Below are 19,994 nucleotides of genomic sequence, written 5' to 3'. Positions count from 1 at the left end.
GTGTGTAGACCAAGTCTGGGACTTAGCCCGTCTTTCTTTCACACCCTGGGCCAGTGTTTCCCCCCCCCCTCCCATCTGTCTTCACCAGCTTGTCCTACAGGTCCCAGCAGGTCTGAAGACTAAGCCCACAAGGGGAGGACAAAGGGAGAGCCTGGGCGTAGTGGGTAGGAGTGAGCGTAGCCGATAACCTATCCATGCTACCACAGGTCACGGGGGCCAGGCCTCAACCTCAGGTGAGTGTCACCCTGCCGTGCTTGATTCAGCACCCTCCATTTCATCAGTCACCCACCTCTCCTTGACACCTGGCATATCTATCTCTTCCTCCATAGGTACACAAAGCTTTGAAGGCCCAGTCACTGCCTGTTCTTCCCATTCCTTGCCCTTCTCTCTCCCACATGACCCAGCACCGATACACCAAACAGCTGGAGTTTCCCAAATAGGCGAGGCTGTTTATCCGCAGCCTTCTGCCTAGGCTCATCTCTGCCAAGAGCCGCCTCTCCTCCTCCTCCTCAACTTGATAAACTCCTACATCTCTTTCAAGGCTCAGTTCAACAGCCACCCTCTCAAGAAATCTTTCACGCCTCTGCACACAGAACTGGCCATTCCCCCCTTCGGGTTTCCACTGTCCTTTAAACAGAAATTATAAATTCCTATGGAATTTATTGCTCCTATTTATCTTTATGAATGTCTCCCTACTAGATTAGACCATAAGTCACTTGAGGGCAGAGTAGTGTCTAATTTACATCTGTATCCCTAACACTTTTTACACGGTACCTGTAATCAAGAAACAAAACTGTCACTGATTGTGTGAAGGAGCAGCTCACCTTCATCTCAGGTATCTTTTTTTTTTTTTTAATGCTTTTTCATCAAAACAAAAAGCAGTGACTAGCTTTCCAGATGTGGCAAGCCCTTAGTCTAAAGAACTGAATACTCACTTATAAACACCATCTTTTTAAAAATACAGGCATCTCAGCCAGACTCTGGGAGAATCGGCTGGTGTGAGTCTGCTATTGGCCTCACTGTTCCCTCAGATTCGTCTTAACATGGGCTACCCTTGACCTAACAAGGCACAGGCTATGTTTCTACTAACACTTCTCTAAAGCCAAAAATGCTCCACAGCTTTAAAATGTAGATATGAACACACAAGCTATAAATCCTCACAGGCAAAGTGTGCATCACTGAATCCTGAGGCGCCAAGCCTGATGTCTCTCTTCTAAAGTATTTGTGGAGTAACTGCTGAAGAAAAGCACATCATAATAAGTCTGCGGCATATTTACCTTGTGTGCAATAAAATGATCCATAGGGAGTGATGATTTGTGCTCATATTCATATTTACTCAAGAATTAACAGAGGGAGTGACTAGAAAAAAATGATCCCACATAAGAATTAGGATAAACTAATTGAAGATAATACATTTTACTTAAGATGACAGGAATTTTTTGATAATTGATGTTATCCTCTTTAAAACATCAATTTTTTTTAGCTTTCAATTTTTTACACTGTTTTAAATATGCCAAATATAACCCAACCTTTTCTTAAGGATTTGGGAATAGCAATGTGACCTGTCCTCCTACGTCACAGACCTCGATGGACCTACACACCAGGCTGTGTGAAGACACACCTAAGGTTTGCTTTCTTGAACAAAGCCTTGCTTCTGGTAGAACTTTTATCACTTTCCCTTTCCCCCCCCCCAAACCAAGCATAGAACGTGTAGGTAATTGTACAGCCCTTTGTGCGCCACTGTGCTTTTCTGCAAGCATGCACAACTAAGCCTGAGGCCGAGGCAACATTCTCCCAAAACATTTCTCATCTAGTCTCAACAATATTATCATTGCTGTTCCTCAGGGGCTTTCACACTGTAGAAGCTTTCTAACATTCTCTGATTTCAGGATCAAAAGCACCTGAAAATTCTAGTTCATTTTCAGCAATCTATAAGCTTATGTTGGATATCCACTTCATGTTTGTACTAGGTGTCACAGAATAACAAGTTAAAAATTTTTTTTTGTTCCTAAGACCGTCTATTGGGAAATCAAAGGCAAATATGAAACCATTATAATACAGCATTATAATTATATGCTGATTGAATTAAGTGCAATTTCTAACTAATTGTCACAATGAAATGTGGAACTGCCAACTCTGTGAACTTTTAGGATATCAATGATAAAAATTACTGTAGTTAAGGTGCAATTTGGGAGCTGCGGGCAAACTGGTCTCTTAGGGTAAGAACTTCTGGGCTCCCTGTTGAGGGTGTCTGATAATCAAGGTTAAAATCTCTCATACAACTCACTGGACAATCATTTCATGGATGCGTACAGCAAATATGCGGCAAGCCATTCACCTTTGTTCAAGCCTTCGGCTATTGACTCTCTATCCAAGTCTTTTCTCAGTCAGAGAGGTCTGACTTTTCCAGCCAATGTAAAGGCATCTTTCTTTCCTTGCTTGGTATTAGCTAAGGAAATGGGTGTCCAACGAACTCCTATAATTTGATCAGAACATACCCAATAGCCTGCTCTGGTAACTAGGATGCTGGGACACTTTGATCAGTGCTGTCTGGAGAGGGAGACAATGTTTCACTCATCTCTGGTCTTTCTGAGAACCCAGTCTAGAGCCTGCTTATGCAAAACAGTTCAAGCATTTGATGCCTCCACTAACACAATGTTTTCCCCTTTCTTCACCACATCTGTATTTCTCTAAGTGCAGTGCAATGATCATTCACACTGAGATTACCCAGACAACACTTTCTACCACTCAGATTCCTAGGTCTGACTTTGACTTACTGGCTCAGAATTTGCCACGGGTAAAAGCCCAGAACCTGCCATTTAAACAAGTCACCAAGGTAATTTGAGAAACACTTGTATTAGGAAAAATTGCTTAGAATCTTATTGAAAGAAAGAAAAAGTCAAATTCTTATTACAACAAAACCAGGTCCTCTCATCTCAAAATAATTCCCCTCGAAAGTGATCTTTGAAGTAATGCATTTACTGTAGTAAGTGGAACCTTCTGTGTAATTTTCCTGTCACCACCCTGGATGGGACTCCAGCTGAGAGTCAACTTGCAGTCCGTAAGCCAGGGAGGCCCAGAGTGGTCCCCTGGAGAAAACCATGTGGCAATTGGGACATTAGCTGTGCAGAAGACTTATGACTAACTGGCTCTCCAGACGGGGAAATGAGAAATACCTGCTTGAAGCAATTCCCCACCAGACCTCTAGCTCTGCTTTTACATGATGGAAGAATAGGACAGGCTACAGAGATGAGGGAGTCACAGGAAACAGGTATTTACTTAGCATTTATTACATAAGCTGGGCCCTGGGCAGAAGAGATGCAGACACAAATAAGGCCAGGTTTCTTCCCCTCAGCATACTATGACCAGGGCAATGACAGAGGCAGAGCTCGCTGCCAGGAGGTCTACTGACTGAGGAGCTCACAGCCACCAAGAGGAGAGGCACGTCCCTGGACCTTGAAGGGTGGGGAGGAGTTAGCTAAGCAAGAGGCAGTAAAAGCTGAGCTAGGAGAGTGGACAAAGGCCTAGAAGGGAGGCCCTCAGTCCCTGTGGCTGGAGTTTAGGTTTCCTGGGTTGGGAGGCAGTGACGAGAGACCAGGCTGCAAAGCCAGGCAAGGTCAGTTTGGAAAGGTCTAAATGTTTCCACAAATAGAGTCTTGTTCTCACGTTTCTATATTTGATTTTGCCTGACCCATTAAGCTGAGGCAACTTCTGAATACAGTGTGACTTTTTAAAAACATGTGAAAGAAATCCAAAGTATGTATGGATACACATTGTCATTTCACAAGTAAACAATTTATTCAAAAGCATAACCAATAGTATGAGATCTAAAATACTGGTTATTTTATCTCACAAAACCTTTTTTCAAGCGAGAGCACCCGATAGCACGTTTAAATCAGTATTTTATAGAAGAGGCACTCAACAAGGGCTTACAAGTGGGTTTTACTGAGGTAGAGCCCAAAGGTTCTGTCTTTCTCAATAAGCAGTCCACACTTAAATCATCTTCTGCTTTATTATTCATAAAAAAGTAAAGCCTTGAAAACAAGGAATTGACATTTTCTTATTGTAATAGCATATATTAATCTGAATTTCTTGGGCTGCTTTTTAAAGAACATTTTTTCCTACACAGCATGTATTTTGTATTAAAGTAGCTTAACCATCTCTTATAATGAGCTTTCACTGTACAAATAGCAAAATATTTTTCTAAAGAAGACCTTGATATGCATGGCCTTCCAGGGTTTCTTCCTAGAGGATTTCAACTGGTTCTGTCGTGAATGTCGTGAAAAACATCCTTACAACCCATATCAAACTTTCAAGGTCAGTGTTAACCATCCTGTCCAGTCATCTGCTGTCACCTGCTGAGCTCAACATGACCCACTCCTGCCTCTACAATGCACAGACCACATTTCTGAGGTTGACAGCAGTCCATTGCCACCTCTGTAACAACGCTAATCTAAAGTACATTCCCACCCACAACCCTATACAGGATTATCAGGCATCTGAGAGTATCTCTGACTAATAATTGTCCCTGTCCCCTAAACAATCAATTCAGCTTCTTAAAGTTCAGATGCCGAGTGGAGGTCTCATCCTTTAGTGGTTTCCCACACTTGACATTTAATTGAGAAACAGACTGAATTAATGTTTACTCACAAAGATACTGAAAGCATGAAAGTAACTCAACCTAATCTTTCTCATATGACTTATATTATTCACGTTGCCAAGTCTCTTCCTCCTTTATTTTTCATTTGACTAATTCCCGTCTGCACATGGGTTAGTTGACCCGCCACTAGATCCCCACAGGAGCGCACCTGACTGTGCACAGACGATCTGTCTCTGTCCAATCCTAGACCACGAGCCCATGTGTCCCCCGGGGCACAGAGTTATGTCCCTCTTTTCAGCACCCAGCCCAGGGTCTGACATACCACATGCTCAACAAGTATTTGTTGAAACAAGTGACAGTGTGATAAGAAAATACAGTATCTCTCCAACAGAAATTATTAGTGGATCTGAGACCAACATTACTGAGTTGCATTTATTAAACTTATTTTCAAAGCTCACTCTCCCTGAAATATTTCTCTCTTTCAATTCTGAGAGGCTGAGCTTTGCTCATAGTCACTCATCTAGTTCCTAATAACAGTCTTCATTCATAATCTCCTGGATGTTTCCTCTTCCCCACTCGCCCAGAGTCACTGCTACCCGCTTCCTCCACTTCCTCCAGGGTAATAATGTTGAACCGCCATACCTATTTCCTTGTGTTCTCCCAGCCTTCCCTTTGCATCTTCCTTAGCTCAATGGCACATTTTGTAATTTTAATTCTTAAAATTTTTATTCTACTGTGGTAAGAACACTTAACACAAGATCTGGCTTCTTGACAATTTTTTTAATGTACAATACAGCCGTCCTGACAACAGGTAAAATGGCACTCTAGAACTTACTCATCTTGCTTTGCCAGTTGATTAGTAACTCCCCATTTCCACCTATCCTCAGCCCCTGACAACCACCATTCTGCTCCTTGAGTCTATGCATCTGACTCTCTTAGATAACTCAGTAAGTCAGATCAGGCAGTATTTGTCATTCTATGACTGGTCTATTCACTTAGTATAATATTGTCAAGATTCATTCATGTTGTTGCATGTTACAAAATTTCCTTCTTTTAAAAGATGAATATGATTCCATTATATGGTAAATGCCATATTACTTTTTATATTCATCTGTCCGTGGGAAGTTAGGCTGTTTTTACACCTTGGCTCCAATGAGCATGGGAGTGTTATTTAATTACCTCCGAGATCTCATTTCAATTTTTAGATAAATACCCAGAAATGGGGTTGCTGGATCCTGTGGTATTCTTTTGAGGGCTCTCCATATTGTTTGTGCATTCCCGTGAACAGCACAAAAGAGTTATCATTTCTCCCTTGCCAATACTCACCCACATGTGAAAATACAAATTTGGGCCCTTGATTATATCATACACAAAAATCACCTTAAAGAGGACAAAAGACCTAAACTGTAAAACTCCTAGAGGAACATGTAGGAGCCAAACAGTAATCTGGGCAGTGACTTTATGAACATGACACCAAAAGCACAGGCACCAAATTCAAAATAAACAAGGGAGACGACACCAAGCTAAAAGCATCTGCACAGCAAGAAAACTAATCAAGAGTGAAAAAGCTAATGTACACAACAGGAGGAAATATTTGCACAACAGTATCTGGTCAAGGGTATGTATTATTAATTTTGATACATACTGCAAATATTACCATGTCAAGTTCAAGTAATAATGAACATATGTTAAAACAACCAAAGCAACAGCAATTACATTACATTTTAATCCAAATTCAATGGGTCTAACTACAAGATCAATTCTAAAATTGTCATGCAGAGAGGGAACAAAGAAAGCCTAGATAATAGAAATCCACATTTCATCCAAACCATAGTTTAGCGATTGCCCTGACAAGCCATTTATAAAAGCCGTTAAATCAGAGGGCAAAATGAGCTAATCTGATTTTCAGCTTCTTTCCTTTCCCTGACTAACCATCTGGCTTAGACACCGACAGTGTAGAGACTAAAACACAGGTGATAGAAAGTGGCAGAGCACTCGCTTGCTTCAGTCTTTAAAGTGCAAGAATTTTTTTTTAAAAGAAGTTTAACTTCAATTTTTTTTCAGTTATATTTCTCAGTTTGTATTTTGTGACAATGCCTTAGGAGCTGATTAATTCAAGACTTACAAATGAGATGTCCCTGCCTGGAGAATTTGTGCTTTATCCCACTCTTGCAATTATGGGGAAAAAATCACAGACTTTATATGCTTATATAGTGGATAGGGTCTACATGATGGCCTCTGACAAGAGGTAAGGAACCGAAACCTTGAAGGCAGAGAATATAGGGCCATTATCCATCTCCACAGGCTTGCCGCCACCACCCTCACCTGGTTCAAAGTAAAGCCATCACTAGGTGTTTCTCCGAAGATGTCTGCTAACCACTTAGGATGGCAACTGAAGCAGCCTTCGCAGGCTGGCAGGACCCAAATCAGTAACCTTGGTGGAAGGAAGAAACAGCACAGAGGTGGAAAGGAAGACCTCATTGTCCAATGATGGGCTCTGATTCCCGCCGTGCCACTCAATAACAAGTGCTTGAGAAAGGGACTTAACCTGAGATTTAGTTCTTCCCTCCTATATAAAATTGTGGAACAAAAATATCACACAAAAAGAACTATATCTAAGAAAAATGAAGTGTGTCTGGCAATCATATTCCAATTCTTCATAAGTCATCAGGGCAGGCAAATGATTCTAATGTGACTAGAGCAAAAATAGACAAGTTAAAAGATTCTGTTTTCCAAGATGTTGAAGAGGCTTGGAAAGGACAAAGACTAGATAAGCTAAAATTACAGTGAGGAAGAGTCTTCCCTGGGGTTGTTTTCTGCCCTTGGGCAGAAATTCTGGACCAAATTTACTAATTATGGACCAAGGCTAGGAATTGGATTTCGCATTGCACTCTAGTGAGGGAAAGAGAAACCAGCAGAGTTTTTGGCAGTTTGGCGAGGCTGGTGAGGCAGTGTGTAATCTAGAGGACCTGCAAGGAGGAACCTGGCTGATTTTCTTTTCTTTTTCTCTCATGTGTCACAGATAGCTGAAGTAAAAGGACCAGGGCATTGAGTCTTGTCTTTAAAAAGGAAGGCTGGGGAGAGAGATTCTTAGATCCACTCTACTCTCCTCAGCACACCACAGCTTTTATTAGCAGAAACAACCAAGTTACAGAGCAAGATACAGGATGGGTAGAACCACAGAACAGTGGCTCACTTTCTTATTTCTAAGTATTGGGCATATTTCTGGCACACGTTCACCACCAAGGTTCTGTGTTAGCACATTGTTCTTTTCTCACATGTTTCACGGACACAGAAAGAACTCCCTGATCTATACACGGGCCAGTCATCCCACCTGTGCTGAGCAGTCTCCCAGCCATGCCCCTGGTGTTTTCCTTGTCTCAGCACTTCACGCCTCAGGGGTCTCCAACATGTATGTGTGATTACAAGCAGGACTAGGTGTCAGCATACCTAATTCTTTTCATTTTTAAAACCAACCTTACTTAGTGCCAAGAAATATCTTTTCGTATCCCCAGCTTTGCCTCCCTGTGCAAGTCTTCTGTAACCTTGCACATTTTCTGTCTCGTTATTCTATCAATTATTGATATGGGATAGACATCTAGTTCTACAGTTGCTTTTGGGAGAGGCTATTGACCACTTCACGTGCCCATAGCAAGAAGTCTTCTGCTTTCTCTTAGCTTTTGGCTTGCTAAATTCTTAGTGCTATAACAGATTTTCTAGAAGGTTTAAAAATATGTCTTAATCGACTTTTTGTTTTCATATTTTCAAGGGGAGGAGCAGTCCAAATATCTAGTCAGCTATACATAAGAGAGTTAGTACTTTACTATCCCACTTTTGACTACCTCCAACTTTAATGTAATTGGTAGATCAGCCCTTCATTCCTTGAGTAATACATCTATCTTAGGCGCTCTGTCCTAGTTTCGACATTGTCTGTTTTTGGACCTATGACACGCACATTGTTGTAACAAAGTATTAAACACATAGCCAGAGGAAAAAATTAATTATAACTGAGGTAATCATAAATTACGTTGCATGAAGTTCTTGTTCTTAAAATCATGAAACTATTCACATTTGAGTGCATTAATTATTTGCTTCATGCTGTGCAAGCAGATAAGAGATAATGACTTCCCTTTTTGAAAAAACTCTATTCAAATGCTTGGTTGGCTTTCATTCCATATTTCACATTTTTTCTTTGCCATCTCTTTGCTACCTGTCATCTCCCCCATGTTCTAGCCTGTCAGCCACCAGTATAGATGGGAGGAAATAAAGAAATGACATTGTTATCATTTCACTCGACCAGTTAGGCTCCTTCTTTATCTCGGTCTCATTCTTTCCCATAATCATGAGCAGTGGGTGGGAAGGTCATAGAGAATGGTGTCAGGAAAAATGGAATGCGCTTAGAAGAGCAAAGGACTTAATAAACGAGGAAAAACAAGGAATGAAGGATAAGGAAAACATAAGGCATATTCAGAGTTGTTTTTACTCACTGTTGTAGGAATGAGCCAGTTTTTCACCAATTCTACTGGCTAGTGCAAGACCATACATATTTAAGAGCCAAAGAAAAGTGTATTTGGATTAAAATTATTAGACAACACCTCTACAAACTTGGTGGATAAGGCAAAACGAAGAGGATTGGCATGGGTGGCACTGTCTTACCTATGATGACTTTTCTTCTATTAGCACAGAAAATCACAGTTGGTTGCAAAAGCCCATTGACTAAAGCTGGCCAACGGCTTATTCCCACTTCATAATATTTTACTTGGTAGGATATATATAGGGATGTATCACTACTGTTCTTGCATTCCAACAGACTTGAAAATTCCATAAAAATAACCTCGATTTTAATAAATCAATGGACTTTCATTTGATCTTATCATACTGTGCTCTAGAAAACAAGAAACAAAGACAGTTTTTGGCTAGTTATATATAAATTTGAAGTGGGGTGCAAGAGGAAGGGGAAGTATTTCATTTTTACTGAGGCAAACTGCTGAAAAAAAAATAAAAGGAGTTAGAATCTTTTAGCGATCTGTTTGTTCTTACCCAAAACATAAATCTCACTGTTGACTACAGCAACACTGAATCGGTACTTCGAGTATGTCATAGGTGCCTGCTCTGTCCACTGGTCTTGGCTGGGGTCGTATCGCAACAGTTTGTTGCTTAATCGATCAGGTTCTTCATCAGGAAGATCCATCTGTATGAAATATGACAGCCAATATAATAACCCACCACGTAGAGATCTTCATGAGTACCTAGATGCAATTAATCAAAGCAGAAAGCCAAGGAGATAAGTAGGGTTAACTGTAGTAACTCACTCATAAACACACTCAATCCCATGACTCGGGGGTATAAGCACACTGTCAAAATCACAAGAATTTATATTTTGTAATAATGAGGCTAAAGTGTTGGATCATAGCAAAATCTTGGCAGTGAGACAATTACAGCATTGACAAAAAAATGCATTTGAACCAACTGCAAAGCCTAAAAATGAAACCAAGTTTTAAAAAAATTAGTATTTAAAATACAATTTTATCAAACTTAGTGCACAACTGTATATTTGTGAGAAACTAATGTGAATAATATTTTATTTTTCTTCATACTATTTCCTAATCCAGGGGAAAGAAAATTGCAAAAGCATTTTACTGTTTTCATAGAATATTTTTACACTATAATTATAGCTATACAGGAATGATCTGAATTCAATTTTCAAGATTCAGGGATTAACAGGAATTATTTGCAGTTAATTCTATGTATTTATATTTATATTTTAATGACTAGAGATAGAAATTGAACAACTGCTTATTCTTACACAGATGTGGCTTCTCATAAACTTCAGTTTAAGTATTGCTTTTTGTCTATAACGCATCAGGAACTTGTATGATTTCGATCTAAGGATGCTTAAGTGTCTTGTTTTTTTCCTTTGGATACAGTTATTCAACACAGAAATTATTGCCACATTTATGAAGATTTTATGAGATTAAGTTTGGATGGACTAAGAGTTATGTTCATAGGGGACAGTTACAACTCCATGTCACTTTGCAATTTAACATAGTGTCTTAGCTATAGACTAGTAAAAGCATTTTTATTCAATAAATATTTAAATCCCTTACTTAAGGACTGAAATGAACAAATATTGACTTTTTTGTTTTAATTTTTGTTCCAATTTAAGTATTTAAATTCTATCTTAGTGAAAGAAAAGCAAAGCTTCTAAGTTGTCTTCAGAGCTTATTCCTGCCAAATTAACTATGCAGTGGATAGTTCTGATAAAGCTTAATTACATGTAATTTTTCAGGCATCAGCTACTAGCTGTGATTAAATCTGCTCTATTTTTAGATATATAGCACAAATTTTAAAATGTATTAAACATGAAATATGTTTTAAATGAAGGTGCAATATACTATCAAGGCTAAAACCTAAACTTATGAAAGCAAAAAACATCAGTTTTACAGGGAGTCAATCTGGAGAAACAAGAAATCAAATAGGCCAAAATAAATTGACTTTATGTCATGGGATGGACATTGAGCTAGTAAGGCTACTTTTCATTAGAAAGACTGGATGGGCAGTGCAGAAGGCAGCTGGGTGATCACAAGGCATGGGTGACACCCACAGAGAAGAGAAGAGAAAGGCCCCTGTGGCTCCACTCTGCTGACTCTTCTGTTTGGGGTGCCATCACTATTCAGGGCTCCCACACATACAGCATTTTGACTTCTCCATCTGCTGATGCCCAGCAAAGGTGTGGTGTGTTTAAGATGACTTGATACCTTTGTGGAAATGTTATGCTGTGTCAGGATGAGTACTCTGGTTTCCCACTTAGCATGAGAATTTTAAATCTGGGAAAGACCTAAGAGTCACTTGCCTCAGGTCACACAGAACTGGGATGAGGACCTGGCTTCTCTGCCTCCTACTCAGATGCTCTCTACAGATAATCCTTCAGCATAACCATGTTGCATAATTAGTAGGAATGGGAAGGATTATGCAGAACATGGCATGGATACTGAATGAAGTCATGTCCATGAATAACACACTTTAGAATTCATTCTCTCAAACCACTTTAACACTTCTAAATCATAAGTTTAATATTTAATAAAATAGGAAGCATTTTGCCCAAACATCAGTCGAACTCTTTTAGTATTCATCAACCACAGCATTTTCAACACAGCAGTCAGACTCTGCACAGCCTTGGCAATCAGGTACACAGGAAGCTCCTTAACCTGAGGGGTCCAGCCTCCAATCACGTAAAGTTTATTATTCACTGTTACTACAGCGTGGCACGCCAATGGTAGTGGAAGGGGAGACACCCTTTTCCAACTGTCCCGCTCTACGGAATACTTATCAACACAGTTTGTAATAAGATACTGGCTTTTAACTTTCATCTGCCCTCCTATCACATAGAGGTCGTTATGGACGCTGCCCAGAGCGTAGAGCTCCCGGAATTCAGTTGTGCATAATTTTTCCCAGAACTGGTTTCCTCTATTATGATACCTGTAAATTAACAGAGAGAACTCAGGATTAGAGTCAACATGAAAACACATTTAAGTTTCTCTCCCAACTAAAAACAACATGATTTGATTCTTCTCATTGGAGAGGACAAACATTAACAAAAGATAGGGTTAGAGGCTTGTAGGTTGTTTTATATTTTTACAGGGACTAATGAACTAAATATAACATGCATAGAAACAACCACATCTGCAGAATTTTAGGGAGAATATAACGATAAAGTATAGATTATCCAGGACTAGACTTCATTTCCTAATTCTGAAAAAGAAAATCAAGATTAGGAAAGTCTTTCAGAAAATCATTTGTAGTTTTATCTTAAGTAACAATAAAGAAAAATATAGTAACGTCTTATTCTGTGGACTAGAAGTCTCACTTTAATACTAAAGAAATTGGTTTTAGAGCAGAGATTTCTAAGGGGATGATGTGGGATATGTAGAATTTTAGCAATTGTTCTTACATTTCTAAGTGGCTCAGGAGAGAGTCAAGAGTACCTGGAGGTATTAAAAACCCACCTACAGGTGTCTGTAAGCTTTAGCAGCTATTTTAATCTAGTAGTTTCCATGAATAATTGCTTCCATGAATAATTATGTCAGTCTGAAAAGAGGATTGGGAGGTAGGGACACTAGGATGTATGTGATAATGTCTTTTAGAGTACAGCAGACCGACTGTGTTTGTGTGCATTATTGAGCATGTGAGCTTGACTATCCTTTGTCTTGTCTCTTGATAATGCTTAAGTCTATTTCTCTAATCATGATCGGGAACATGGTCTAAGGACAAAGGCACCAAAGAGGACAGTGGGATAAAATCTGTGCAATGAAATTTGTCCCAGAAAATACAGGAAGAATACTGGAAAGACAAACCTAAAAGCAAAACAAGAAATGAAAGCCAGGAGAATGTGGAAAATAAGAAAGAAAGGTTGTTTTGCTTGGAAACAAATGGAGAACTGATGACGTGTGTCTTCTACACAGAGTACAACTTTTAAGTATAGACGACCTATTTTGCACCAAACATTTCACAGTTAATTATATCATAGGGGTTTTCCCCAGCCATCTCGGCCAACTCCTACACACTTTTCCAGAGATTACTCTTTACCTCAGGCTCAGTGGGGAGCTGGATGTTCCTTTCCTAGAGGGCAAGTCTGGCTTGTCACAACTGAATGCAGCTATTTATCAAATTTTACAACTGTCTTCTTTGTAATTCTAGGTGGGAAATCAAAGTTCCTAGAATCAACAGTGCTATTTTCACCACTATTTTTAATTGGACTGCTTTTTTAAAAAAGAAAGGAGAATTAGGTATGCATATGTGGGGAGCCACTGAAGTAAAGCCAATAAATGTTTATAAAAATAGAACTAAAAAAAAGGATTTTGGTTTTCTGAGACATAAGAAAATTGGCAAGAACAAAATATATCCCGTACAGGTTAGGAAGCACAGGCTTGTGAGTGTCTTGTTAATCTGATTTTTATTTTAACATTTTGAATTTTAAAAATGCAGAAAAATGCCCAGATAAAACCATACAACTTATTGTTAGGAAAAATGGATATGACATAAAAAAGAAAACAATGACAAAAGCATTCTGTGTTTACAGGGGTTGACAGTTTAAAGATAACACTTACATCCTCAGCTGTTTGTAACCAAAGTGCGGGAGATAAGTAAAGGAGATAGAAAGGCGTATATTTTTTGAAAAGAAATGACCTACTAGAGTACTTGTTTATTGCTTCTTTTAAATGAAGAAGACATATATCTGCATGGGAATTTATGAAGAGCAACCCAGCAAAGATAAAAGGGACAAGAAACTGAAATAATATAGTAGGAATATACCACCTGATAATGTCTCACACCTTTTCACAAAACTGGCGCTAAAGTAATGTTCAGTAGCGCTACAAGGCCCTAATTGTCTAGACGTCTGTTGGAAGTCTCGTTTTAGCCCAAAGTCATGTTCTGTATACCATTCTGTGCTGGAGACTTACAGGATAGTTCTACAGTTTGTCTTGTTGAATTTTTTCATTACTGCAGATCATGTGAAGGGCAAGTGATACTTGCACCCTAATTCTAACCCATGTGCATCAGCAGGGTGGAGATGGGAACCTGCCAGAGGTGAAGAGACGTGAGGTGGGAGCAGTGCTGCCAGGCAATAGAAAGGGAAGCCGGCTTTCAGAAAAGGTCAGGAAGAGAGATGGTTGTGGATGGAAATAAAAGGGCATTCTGACAAGGTTGGACATTTGTTAAAAATAAATTCTGATGGTAGAATTGTAGACTATCTTGATGAGGAGGAACAGAGTTAATTAAAGAGCCTGAGGTTCCTGTACAGAGGGTTTAAGATGGAAAGACAGGCAGCTAACCAAGGACAAGTACAAAACAAGCAGTGTGGGCCTCTGAGAACCATGCCAGGGAGGCCAGGGCAGGGTCCTCCTGCAGGACGTCCTCTAGCTGACCCTGAGGACCCTGTAGGAGCTCAGCAATGACGTGCTGGCCACCAGGGGCACAGGGCGCCTGTCGGGGCTGCATCCCCTCCCCTGTCACTACTGGGGACATGAGACTCGTCTTCAAAGCATGAGTATGAAAAGAGGGCAGGTGTATAGCTGGAAAGGGGTAATGGAATGCTAAGAGATGACAGAAAAACAGTAGGCCTCCACATCCTTTGCTTTATCTTCACTGTGGAGAAGAATGACTTTCTGATTGAAAAGAATTTCTGACTGAAAAGAATTACTTTCTGACTGGAAAAGTCTGAACAAACCCTTTAGGAGGGAACTGAAGGATACTGAGGGAGAGCTTTACCATTTATTCTATGTGCATATTTCTTATTTACCCAGTTAGAGTTATGCATGAAGACTCACGGAATACTTGCTGAATAAACTGAGCAAATGTCTGTGTCCCCACATACAAGGATCAGTGATAAGTTAGTTCTTGTTCCTCGTAACAAAATTCCAGGATTGAAGCTTTCTAAGGCTATACTTTACACTATTGGAGGTTTAGGAAATTGCTGCAAATTAAGGATACAGAATGAAAATGGATAATTAGAAAATTTTTGTCAAGGAAAAACTACTTGTTACTCTAAATTAAGAACTAAAAAAGTCAGCTCAAAATATGTTCTTCAAATTTTCTTCTTGTTAAAAGTTATATCAAGCTCTTCAAAAGCAATGTATTATTAAGCTTTATCATATGAGTAAATAATGAAAACTAAGAATGAAAATGTACAGTGGAATCAAAATACACATACACTTAACTATGTAAATTCAACTCTATGTTCTTAAAAACTAAAGAAAAATAATTTTGAAATTACTTATCAATTTTCCATGTATACTATTCTATACTTATAAATTTATTATAAATTTCTCACATATGCTATGTTTACTATACATTTAGGGTTTTATACACGTGTCTAACAAGGCCATGTTCTGTGTATCTTTCTGTACGGGAGACTTACAGGGTAACTTTGATTATATGTAATTTAAGGTTTGACCATTCTCTCAGCTGCACTTTCTTCTACTGTTGCTAATGTCAAAGCAAGATAATGAAAACAAATTCACAAATACAGATACAAACCTGTAGACTTCAACATTTCTATTCTTTTGTCTAGAGAGTTTAGAGGCACTTGCCTCTCCAGCCACAATGATCGTGTTGTTTTCCATGACAACACCAGTGCACACAGTTCCTAAGCCCTCTCCATATTTGGGAGAGGAGATGAAATAGGTCTTCCGCAATACGGGATCATAACAGAAACTGGCTTCCCCATAGTTTCTGCGTCTTGACCTGATTCCTGAGGCATTGTTGCCAATACAAAGCAGGAGACTAGTAGTCTCCATGCCATAACGGAGATTCAGGCGGTGCTGCTGGGGTGTCTTGATGGCTTTGAAAGCGTTCTGAATTATGTCAATGCAATCTGCATTACATAGAAGCATTGTGTTTCTTTTTAGGGCTTGTCTTAAAAAAGAAGGATTCACAAGTTCCAATCTGACTTGCTTCAGAAGCTCAGCAAGATGCTCTGTGCGCAATGCTTGGTTGTGATTGACCCACCTCAGGACTAAGTCCAAAATGCTCTCCTCTCTGGATATGTTAAGGTCATCTGATTTAATAAGCATCATAAATTGGTACGCTTCAATTTCCAGTATTTCTTCATGTAAACTCACCTCAGCAAAGTGCTGATATAAATATTTCTTTGATTGATCGCATAAATCTTCAGCTCCAATCTGCTTTGCAAAATGATAGATCCCTACACAGTTGGAGGCATCCATATGGTCCATCATGTATTTCTGACACACACTGAAGACTTCTTCCATCTGCATAAAATAGGCAGCCATGGCCACCGTCTGCACATTGGTGTTGTTGATCTCCAGAGCTGCACTGTACATGTAATTTAATATGACTGCCACACTTTCCGCTGTGATGTCGTAGAGGATGACTTCCCTTTGAGTGCACTCAAGTAGTCCACAGGTGAACATTGCTTTGAAGTAAGGACTAAATGCAGCCAGAACCAGTCTGTGGCAAGGAAATTTCTCCCCTTCTGCTATGAGTACCACGTCAATCATTTCAGCTAATTCTTTCATGTTCTTAATTTTATTGAGTAAATTCAAGCTATGTTGGTATTTTTCCTTCCCCTCAATCTTGAACTCCATGATACTCTCTCCAAAGTTTCTCAGTAAGTCTTCTTGAGGTTTAGCTTGATTCCCAAGGGGGCTATTTGCAATGTCTGATCACTCACAAAGTAGCAGAGATGTCATGTAACAGTCCTGAGGGGAAGAAAAGCAGCAGTTGTCTTCTAAGAAAAAAACTCCCCATCATATAAATATACAGCACTAGTTTTAAGAAATATTTTAAAATAAATGTTATTCCAAACAGAGTAGTTTGACTTTTTTTTTCTTATATGTGCTTAACTTCAGGATGACTTTTGTGTCTAAAGATGTTGCTGATTGTATAAACAGTAAACTACGGACTACTGACACGATATTTTCCTGTTCAACAGCAGAGACTTATCCAGGAGAGCTGAAAAGTCCTCCCTCCTGAGGTGAAGGAAGAGGGACGTGGCAAAATGGGCACATGTGGCAAATCCACTTCTAGTCACGAGACACACCTGGCCCACTGGCAGGGGCCGTGGAGCACTGGGTGGTACTCTCTCTGGGGAGATGCAGCATCACCCAAAAAGTATGTGCACCTCCCAAAAAATCACACTGGGGACCATGTAAGATGGCTGAGAAAAAAATTTGCTTCAATTTTGCTGTAGGGCAATAATCCAAGACAGAGGATACAATGACCATCACGGCTGCTGGGCTTGGGAAAGCTGACCCAGTGTCTGCCGCTCAGAGAATTCACAATACGTGAAGCCAAACAACCAAGTCTTGCTAAACTTAGAATTTAGCAAGTGCACTAAAGTCATCCGTGTCTCTTTCCTCCCTCCTCACTCAGCTTCTTTTGGTTCCCTATTTCACAGTGGCAGAGACTAAGCACTTCTCACTTGGAAAGCACTAGTCTAATTAAAAGTCCTTTGCAGCTAGCTGTCTCAGCTTCCCCTTCCCCAGGGATAGGGAGGCAGGGGGTTCAAGAAAGCTAATTAGCAGATATGATTTAAAGAAGGACATTCCTAGAATCAGAGACATTAATGTGAAGAGCGAGTGCCCTCCTTTCTAGTTTTACTTGGCTCTAAGTTGCATGCAATAAGAATAATGATGGTAGAAAAGTCAGTATTAGGACTTAAGAAAGCAGGGGAGGTGATAATTTCAATAACGTGAAAGTAAAATTTATTAGCCATATAGATTAGACATTCTCTGAGTTTCTGTTGTAATCCTGTAAAGGATTAGAAATCTTGTGTGTCTCAATGAGACATGGCATTTTTTTCAGTGTGGAGTTCAAGTTCATTTCAGGAAACAAGTGTTAAGCATGATAAGAATTTTTAATTGTATAATGGCAACTATAAAACCTAAAAATCACTGTGCTGAAGTGTGTGGAATTATAACAACTATCCAACCTTAGCATGTGTATACTTGGAATAGGATGAAACCCTCTTTGCTGGATTTTCTGGCATTAATGGCTCAGTTTTATTTCAATAAAAGCTTGAGAATATCTTTGCAAGGACATGCAGACTTTGCAAGGACTTGTGAGCCATTGCCTTTTGTTTTTATTTGCTTTAGGTTTCTTAGAAAGCAAATCCAATTATAGGCAATTAAGAGGTCATTATATTTCTGAACTTCCTTACAACACATTTTGAGGAGTCCAAATCATATTATGCAGGCTTCTTTATACATAAACACATCAATCAACTTTATAGATGACAGCTGTTACTTTGAGCTGAGAAGCATACATACTTTCTTATAAGGAAGAACATATAAAAAAAGTCTACTATTCCATTTGTACTGGTAACAAGAATTCCTCAAAGAATACCACGCTTACAGTGCTAGAAGGTCAAACTGGCTCAAGACCTAACACCATGGAGGCAGTTCATATCCATGAACTCCTAAAGTGTTAATCTTGATGTTGTAAGGATAGAAATGAGGTGCTGGGGACCCAAATATTGTGGCCATAGGGCTACTTCAAAAACAAACAAACAAACAAACAAACAAAAAAAAAACAAAAACCAACAACCCCCCCCACAAGTGGTATTAGTTTCAAATGAAAGTTAAAAGAACATGGAATAAATAGCACATTATGTGCTTGCTCCTTTATAAACATATTGTAGGTAATGTCTTCTAAACAACTTTACAGTGGACAATGTAGGGTTTCCCCCAGTATTCCAACCTGCCTTCCCTTAATGCAACTGGGGTGAAGTTGACCCTCACCCCCCTCAGCACTGTGAGTGGTTGAGGAATTGGCATGGCACCTGGGATTGACCTAATCAGAGCAAAGCTCAGGTCTCTGGTTGAACAACTGGGGGTTCCCTGGGTTGCATAGATGGGAGGTCTGGAACTGCTGCAGCCATGTTCTCATAGGCCAGCACAAAGACAGAGCTGCCACTACAGGGAAGAAAGCAGAGAATCCAGGGTAATGGAGTTTGAAACATGCCTTTGAGCTGTATTTTTCAGTTTTGAGAGAGGAACCATTTCCTTTATTTAAAGTTTAAGCTAGTTTGAATAGGGGTCGCTGTTACTTAGTTGAAGCGTCCTTACTAGTATAAGAGGCATATTGAGAAAAGTTGCCTATATAACTGTAATTATATATTGTGCAAAATCTCACTTTTATTATGTTCTTATTTCTATTATTGCACAGTCAAGTAAAAGAAACGTAGAAACCTTTACTTATTTTCTTTTCTCCTTGACAGAAGGCAGCGATCACTGAGCCACTCTTCTTTGTTTACCCCTTCTCAGTACATGGCCACAACACTTTACAGTTTGGAACCAGGTCGACCTGACTTCAAGTCTGTACTCTTAATTACTCCCTCCAGAACAAGGGGCTGCAAACTAGGGCCAGAGAGTAAATATTTTAAGCTTTGTAGGCCATGTAATCTGTGTTGCAAAAATTGATTCTGTCCTTGAAGCACAGAAGGAGATGTAGATAACCGTAGACATGTGAGTGTGGACAGGTTCCAGCAAAATGTTCTATGGATACTGAAACCTGAATTTTCCTACATTTTCACATGCCATCAAATAGAATTCTTCTTTTGGTTTTTAAAAGCCATTTAAAATTCTCAGCTCATGGGCTATACTATAATAGCAGGTGGCCAACTCTTGCCCTATGATATCAATAAATCCACTTTCTAGATTAGGAGTGGGACGATCATGCCTGGGAGCTGAATCTCCACTTTTCTTTATTTAAATTCAGCTGAAGAATTTTGAGAAAGGGAAGGGTCAGATTCCTGTTTTTAAAAGATGATTCGGTTGTCCACAGAGTTCCCAAATATAAGTCAATTTTGTGAACATTTTACTTGGATGCAGTTTCTCTGCTCAACATTGACCTCCAAAACAATAAAAAATAC

At 39.5% G+C, this 19,994-nt stretch overlaps 1 protein-coding gene across 1 annotated transcript in view; it reads right to left on the bottom strand.

Annotated features, from left to right (window-relative positions):
* KBTBD12 (kelch repeat and BTB domain containing 12) overlaps positions 1–16,707 on the bottom strand; it is a gene marked incomplete at both ends in the record, with an annotated part of 29,398 nt that extends 12,691 nt beyond the window's left edge. The window contains 3 exons of the mRNA XM_084247219.1: positions 9,641–9,791; positions 11,809–12,079; positions 15,638–16,707. Of these exons, the coding sequence (XP_084103345.1) occupies positions 9,641–9,791; positions 11,809–12,079; positions 15,638–16,707 (1,492 nt within the window). The remainder of the gene's footprint in view (positions 1–9,640; positions 9,792–11,808; positions 12,080–15,637) is intronic.
* Positions 16,708–19,994: the final 3,287 nt, after the last annotated feature.

Source organism: Talpa europaea, assembly GCF_964194135.1.
Source record: "Talpa europaea genome assembly, chromosome: 11".
NCBI lineage: Eukaryota > Metazoa > Chordata > Mammalia > Eulipotyphla > Talpidae > Talpa > Talpa europaea.
The sequence above is the reverse complement of the archived record's forward strand: the minus strand, read 5'-3'. Positions and strand labels throughout refer to the sequence as shown.